General features: G+C 48.8%; 1 protein-coding gene across 2 annotated transcripts in view; it reads right to left on the minus strand.

Moving 5' to 3' along the window:
- The window catches only part of LOC118494350 (histone-lysine N-methyltransferase 2C-like), a 48319-nt gene that overhangs the window by 25497 nt on the left and 15322 nt on the right, over positions 1-7500 (minus strand). For both annotated transcript variants that reach the window (XM_035998133.1, XM_035998132.1), the window contains exons 14-20: positions 6999-7231; positions 5417-5785; positions 5189-5296; positions 3564-4343; positions 2631-2879; positions 1449-1646; positions 1-12 (exon numbers count right to left, since the gene is read on the minus strand). The exon at positions 1-12 is cut by the window's left edge and continues 150 nt beyond it. In XM_035998133.1, coding sequence (XP_035854026.1) covers positions 1-12; positions 1449-1646; positions 2631-2879; positions 3564-4343; positions 5189-5296; positions 5417-5785; positions 6999-7231 — 1949 coding nt within the window. The remainder of the gene's footprint in view (positions 13-1448; positions 1647-2630; positions 2880-3563; positions 4344-5188; positions 5297-5416; positions 5786-6998; positions 7232-7500) is intronic.

The following is a 7500-nucleotide window of genomic DNA, read 5'->3' on the forward strand; positions in this document are numbered from 1 at the left end:
CAGCACGGACAGCTGGGGGACGGTTCAGATAGTTAGGGGAGGGAAAGAAAGTCGGTTTACGTATGTATCGTAATTATATTTGTGCCGATGTTTAAACAGGGTTCATACGCATTTTAACCACTACTTTTCGGCAAATTTCCATGACTATGTATTCCTGAAAATGTCAGTCAACATTATACAATAAGAATATAAATATGTGTTAAAGTTTCCCCTCAGAGGTTTAACAATAACATGAATGATGTATGTGGTTCATAGTGTCGTAATATCACGCCCCAAATATCACGGTGAGGTTAGGACGACGTGAAATACATTTATTAATCACATACTATTATGCTGTGTTAAAAAACAAAATTCCATGACTTTTCCAAAACTTTCTGGGTCTTTTTTCATTTTTCAAATTCCATAACTTTTCCAGGTTTTTTCAAAAACGTATGAACCCTGTGTATCGTAATTTTATTCGTGCCGATGTTTAAAGTCGATTCTTTTAGGAGAAAGAGGACCGATTTGCAGAAGAATTTGGGCGCCCAAAGAGATTTTGAATTGTCACATGCCTCCTGAATTTTAGGTTTCCCTTCACATTAAGATGTTAGTGTATACAAATATATCAGAATATTTTTCTAACTCATGTTGTCTTTCTTTACTGTTGTTTCCTGTTGAAGTTCTTAAAGGAGATTCCTGGTGGATTCCAGCCCGTATCTCTGCTGGGTGTAAATGTGGAGTTCTGTCAGTAGAGAGAACAACTAACCAATGGGTGCTGAGTTCTGTCAGTAGAGAGAACAACTAACCAATGGGTGCTGCCTACAGCGTGTTAGCCTCCTGCTAGAGTTAGCACCAACAGGCTGAAACAGGGCAGCTTTTAAACCTGTTTTAGCCTCTTAACATGCTGAGATGTTATTACAGGAGCCGACCCATGAGCAGTGATTCCTTCTGAGTGAACTCAGTGAGTCTGACTAGAATACTGGATTGTATGAGTTCAACAATCGACTAGTGTGGACTTGACCAGAAAACAGGAAGTAAACAGAGGTATGAGCTCTGGCTGGATTAACACAACTTTATACCTTTCTGTCACATCTACTGCAGTCAGACTGAAAAAAGAGTAAACAAGGGGCCTAATGTTTGGCTTGATTATGTGTTTGTTAAGAGAGAGAGAGAGAGAGAGAGAGAGAGAGAGAGAGAGAGAGACAGAGAGAGAGAGACAGAGAGAGAGAGAGAGAGAGAGATGGAGAGACAGAGAGAGAGAGAGATGGAGACAGAGAGAGAGAGACAGAGAGAGAGAGAGAGAGAGAGATGGAGAGACAGAGAGAGAGAGATGGAGAGACAGAGAGAGAGAGAGATGGAGAGACAGAGAGAGAGAGAGAGAGAGAGAGAGAGAGAGACAGAGAGAGAGAGAGAGATGGAGAGACAGAGAGAGAGAGAGATGGAGAGACAGAGAGTTCAGGTCGGCGTACCTGTCTGAGGTGAGTCATCAGCGGGTCAGAGGACGACGTGGAGGACGACTGGAGCGTCTTCTCCTCCTCCTCCTTCTTCCTCCTCTTGTTTTTGGGAGGAGCTTTGTCTTTCTCCGGCCGAGAGAGTCTCTTACAGCGCGGAGCTTTCTTCCTGCCGGATGGGTCCAGGAGATCTGCACCTGGACTGCCCATCGTCCCCTGGAGCACACAGGTTGCACTTTCATTCACAATAAGCACTTTGTCACTTCATTAACTGGCGTTGGAGACAAGTTTAAAGGGCCATTTAGTCAGATTTCAAACCTATTTCCCCATGTTTTCGTGTCTAAGTGACTGATAGGAACAATAAACTTTAAATTGGTCCAGTATTGAGCGAGAACGCGGTAACAGGCGACTGTGAACCGAGCTGTAATGTAACCCTACAGGACTAATGTTCAGCAGCAGTTAGAGTCACTAAAAGTTCTGTTGTTACTGCTGACAGACTCAGATTATTATTCTAAGTGTCTGACAACATTATGGGATGGATCCCTACAGAGATAGACCTTTTAGTTAAAGAGTAAGATCCTTTTAGTTTAACATGAAACAGCCCCGAAATCACAATCACCAAACCCACCAGACTCCATGTAAATAATCAGGACTTTTAGCGTGTATAGAGCCAGCATATCTCCACCAGACTCCATGTAAATAATCAGGACTTTTAGCGTGTATAGAGCCAGCATATCTCCACCAGACTCCATGTAAATAATCAGGACTTTTAGCGTGTATAGAGCCAGCATATCTCCACCAGACTCCATGTAAATAATCAGGACTTTTAGCGTGTATAGAGCCAGCATATCTCCACATGTAAATGGGTGAATTAAGGGTTTATTTCAACCAAACCAGAGTGGTGATTGTTGGAACAGTGGAAAGATGAACCAAGACGGCTTTTGGTAGTTTGATTAAGTTTCTGTCCATTTTGAATGAAGTGTGTTTTACGATGATAAAAGTCCTGATTATTTATATGGAGTCTGGTGGGTTTAGTGATGGTGATTTCGACCTGGTTCGACTTGGACCAGTTTCACAGATTGTTGTTCCATCAGACACTCAGACACACAAACATGGAGACAGAGAGTCCAGGTTAGAAAAATACCAAAGTTTTCCTTTAAAAATCTCTGAAAGCTTGTTGACTAAATCCCCCCCCCTCACCATGTTTCCGTGGTCGTCGTCCTCGGATCGGACGCTGTCATTGGACAGCTGTCGGCGGGCAGTGGGCGGGGCCTGGCCGGTGGGAGACGGCGTGGTTGCCGGGGAGGTTTTGTCCTTCAGCAGATGTCTGAGCAGCTCCTTCCCCCCGTCTCCCCCGTAGGGAGGGGAGGGGGAGAAGACAGCGTCACCCCCGCACGCCTCCATCTTCACCCCGCCTCCGCCACACGCTCCGCCCTCCTCACGCTCCTCCTGCAGGCAGACAACCACACGCTCTCTGAGTGTGTGTGTGTGTGTGTGTGTGTGTGTGTATGTGTGTGTGTTTGAGTGTGTATATGTGAGCGTGTGTGTGTGTCTGTGTGTATATGTGAGCGTGTGTGTGTGTGTGTGTCTGAGTGACTCTGTGTGTGTGTGTGTGTGTGTGTGTGTGTGTGTTTCTGCACGGGAAAATCACCGGACGCCACAATCTTCTGAACATAGTCATACTGAGAAATCCAGAGAGAGTTGTGTGGAGCTAATTAATTAACTTTGCAGCAACTCATTTGGCTTGAACATAACGGACATTAATATCAAAAAGTTTTGTCTTTAAGTTGTTTGAGTGTCATTTATTTGTTATCTGCTCTAGCTTTTCTAACGTTTAGACACACATATGGAAATAACTGTCCAAAATGATGTGAAATTGCTTTTTTTCATTGAAAAACTTTGCATTTCCTTGAGGAAGGTCCCTTAACCCCCCGCCAAATACGTCACAAACCGAGGGTAAACATCATTGTTACCTGAGTAGGGACAACGGATGTAAATTAGCTTTCTTGCTAACTCCGGCATGTTTACATGATGTATTTTATACCGATGTTCATTAACGTGATCAGTCCCTATCACATGAATACAAATAAATAGTAAAATCATCGTTAATTCGTGGGGGCTCCCTTGACTGACCTTGACCTCCAGACGGGCTGCAGACAGGGGGCCTCTCTGGCTCTCCGTGCCCAGGACGGAGCCTCTCTGCTGGGCCGCTGAGATGGCAGACAGCTGCCTCTCCAGCTCCGAGGACGGAGCCAGAGCGGCGAGGCTGGAGCTCAGAGAGAAGCTCACATCTGATTGGTCCACGCTGCCGCGTGTGGGCGTGGAGCAGGAAGTGTCTGACCGGGCCGGAGTGGGCGGTGCCGTGATGTCGTCAGAATGCGAGGACAGCGGCGTCCTGGCGCCCGCGCCGCCGCCGTCATCTCCGTCCCTCTTCCTGCTCCTTTTCTTCTTCGGTTTGTCGTCAGGGATGATGTCAGAGTACAGCTGGGCGAGGGAGGCGCCGGGGAAGGACGGCGAGGAGGAGGAGGAGGAGTCGTGTCCGAACCGTGGATGAGCGGGGGGAGTCCCAGCCGCTGTGACCCCAGCGGGCAGCACCGTTCCCTGGGCGGGGAGCCTCGGCCGTGCCTGTAGGCTGGCGGGCGCCGTCTCGAGGGGGCTGCGTCCAGCGGGGAAGCCCGGGTGGAGCGTGGCTGGCTGGGGGAACGCCGGTCTGGGAGGCGGGGGCGACTGGAGGAAGTCCTGCGGCAGCTCTGAGCTGAAGAACGGCATCTGGGACAGACTGTCCGTTGCCGGAGGTCCCGGCGTTTGTCCGACTCGAGCCCCCGCCAGAGCTCCAGATGGGGGCATGGAGTTTCCCAGCATGCCTTGCTGCTCCAGCTCCAGCCTTTGCTGCAGGGCGCGATGGCGCTCCACCTGACAGGAGGAGAACAGCGCTCAGTTTGACTGAATGAATGAAGTCAAAATATTCAGACTTCAAACTATTTTCTTTCAATCTCGGAAAGTCTTTCACGATGTGTTTACTGACCCAGCTGATATCGCCATGGCGATAACAAAGACAATATACGTGTGTGTGTGTGTGTATGTCTCTGTGTGTGTGTGCGTCTGTGTCTGTCTCTGTGTGTGTGTGTGTGTGTGTGTCTCTGTGTGTGTGTGTGTGTGTGTGTGTGTGTCTCTCTCTGTGTGTGTGTGTGTCTCTGTGTGTGTGTGTCTCTGTGTGTGTGTGTCTCTGTGTGTGTGTCTCTGTGTGTGTGTCTCTGTGTGTGTGTGTGTGTGTCTCTGTGTGTGTGTGTGTGTGTGTGTGTGTGTCTCTCTCTGTGTGTGTGTGTGTGTCTCTGTGTGTGTGTGTCTCTGTGTGTGTGTGTGTGTGTGTGTGTGTGTGAGAGAGTGTGTGTGTGTGTGTGTGTGTGTGTGTGTGTCTCTGTGTGTGTGTGAGTGTGTGTGTGTCTCTGTGTGTGTGTGTGTGTGTGTCTCTGTGTGTGTGTGTGTCTGTGTGTGTGTGTGTGTGTCTCTGTGTGTGTGTGTCTGTGTGTGTGTCTCTGTGTGTGTGTGTCTCTGTGTGTGTGTGTGTGTGTGTGTGTGTCTCTGTGTGTGTGTGTGTGTGTGTGTGTGTCTCTCTGTGTGTGTGTGTGTGTGTCTCTCTGTGTGTGTGTGTGTGTGTCTCTGTGTGTGTGTGTGTGTGTGTGTGTGTGTGTGTGTGTGTGTGTGTGTGTGTGTGTCTGTGTGTGTCTGTGTGTCTCTGTGTGTGTGTGATGCCTGACCTCGTGCATCAGCTGAACTCTCTGCCTCTCCTGCTGCTCTCTCAGCCTCTCTCTCCTCTCTCTCTCCTGGAAACCTTCACTGAACGGGTTGTTGTCGTCAAACTTCACCTGCAGGACACAAACCAACATTCCTCACATTCCTGACATTCCTGACATTCCTCACATCAACGTGTCCCGTTGGTCCCAAATACAACGTGAAGACGTGTGCAGCTGTGACAGGTTTGTTACCTGAGGCGCGGCGTCCCCTGTGGCTCCATTGGACCCTGCAGGGGGGGCCCGGGGCCCAGCGGTGAAGCCCGCTGTCGGAGCAGCGAGGCCCGGCGCCATGGCCGGTGGAGGGGGGGCAGTGGGGGGCATCTGGGGGGGTGGAAGAAGAGGCATCCTCTGCCCCATCACGCCCGGAGCTCCACCTCCCGGGGACCAACCAAGGGGGACATTTGGGCCGCGGGGAAGGGTGGGGCCGCCTGGGTGGGGCTGGGAGAGGGGGGGCTGGGAGAGGGGGGGCTGGGAGAGGGGGGGTAGCGCTGCTGCAGCTCGCTGCTGTTTGGTCCTGTAGTCGTCGATCAGCTCGGCGTGATCCTTCTGCTGCTTCCGGATCTGAACACAAACACAGAAACAGTGAAAACAGCTTCAACGGTCACGTTTCCCTTCATACTTCACCTTTAAAATAAATACAACATTTACATGTTTGCTGAGTGAGAAAAACAATATACATGTGTGTGTGTGTGTGTGTGTGTGTGTGTGTGAGTGTGTGTGTGCGTGTTTGTCTGAGTGTGTGTGAGTGTGTGTGTGTGAGTGTGTGTGAGTGTGTGTGTTAGGCCTCCTGCACACTGGCTGCGTGGCGTGAGCGTGTCGGCTGTGTGGCGTGTCCGTTTATATTTTGGCTCCCATGGTAACAGGTTAGAGCGTGCACACTGCCTGCGTGACATGCACGTCTCAGGGGCAGCGAAAACGCGTGCATGCTAGAAATAGAACAGACGCCTATTTTTCATGTGTTGGAAGCGTTTCCAGGCAAACAGAATAGGAAAAGATGTTTATATGTCATTTATACACAAATACATTTAGGGCTGGGCGATAGCGAGGAAATCAGATATCACCAAATTCTTCACCAAATACCTCGACATCGATATAGTGGCAATATTCTAGGGTTGACTATTGGTGCTTTAACAGAATATCTTCACACTTAGATTTTAGATGAATAATCACCAGTAATGTGGATATAATGACTGAGTAGGTAAAGGCAAATAATAGAACAGTTACAACAGTCGGGTAAGTTCAGAAAAGTACATCACTTTACTGTAATGCAGCCTTTAAAACCAGGAGAAGACACTTATGTCATATTATGATATCACCACATCCAAAATCTAAGACGATATCTAGTCTCATATCACAATAACCATATAATATCAATGTATTGTGCAGCCCTAAATACATTTAATAAATGACTTGTTGATGTTTGAAAGTCTCTAGGTTTTGATATGTCATTTAAAAAAATAATAATAATTATCGACTTTTTAAATATTGCACCTGTCGATACAGAAGGAACTATTCAGCGCCGCATCAGACACCTTTCTGGTGTGGAAAGACATAGACAACGCCACGCTCACGCCACGCTCACGCCACGCAGCCAGTATGGAGGAGACCTTATGTTTAGGCACCAAAACGACTCGTTAAGTTTAGAAAAAAGGTCCTACTTTGGTTTTAAACACTCCTTAAACACACATATATTAGCCTAGAGTTAGTGTAATTTTGCGTAGGTTCAGGCCGTAGCTGTATCCCCCCCCCTCTGTCTGCTGATGTGTTTGTGTACCTGCTCCAGCTGTTTCTGCACCGTCCCCTGCTGCTCCGTGATGTTGCGGAGCTGGGTGGCGTCCTCCTCCGTGAGCGCCCGGCCCGCCTTCTTGGCCGTTCTCTGTTTGGCCGACAGAGACTTCTTGGTTTTGCGGTGAGCTGCGATCTGCTCCTCCAGGAGGCGCTGCTGCATCTGCAGGAGCTGCTGCGTCTCGCCAAGCCACTCCTCGTACTGCCGCCGCTGGGACTCGTCTGAAGGACACACCACGGGGTTTACACTTACACACGGAAACACTGCGGGGAGGCACACACACCTGGGCCTGACGCTGAAACAGGCCAGCGTGTGTGTGTGTGTGTGTGTGTGTGTGTGTGCAAACGCTTGAGTTTACAGACACGTCTCTGTTGATTCAGGGTTTCTGCAGGTTTCACCAAGTCAGCTTTAACACTTTATTAAATTTAAATATGCGGCCTTTTGGCTGATTATGCATTGAATTATGCGATCACATAATCATGTTTTTCTG

Source organism: Sander lucioperca, chromosome 23 (genome assembly GCF_008315115.2).
Source record: "Sander lucioperca isolate FBNREF2018 chromosome 23, SLUC_FBN_1.2, whole genome shotgun sequence".
In the NCBI taxonomy this organism is placed as follows: domain Eukaryota; kingdom Metazoa; phylum Chordata; class Actinopteri; order Perciformes; family Percidae; genus Sander; species Sander lucioperca.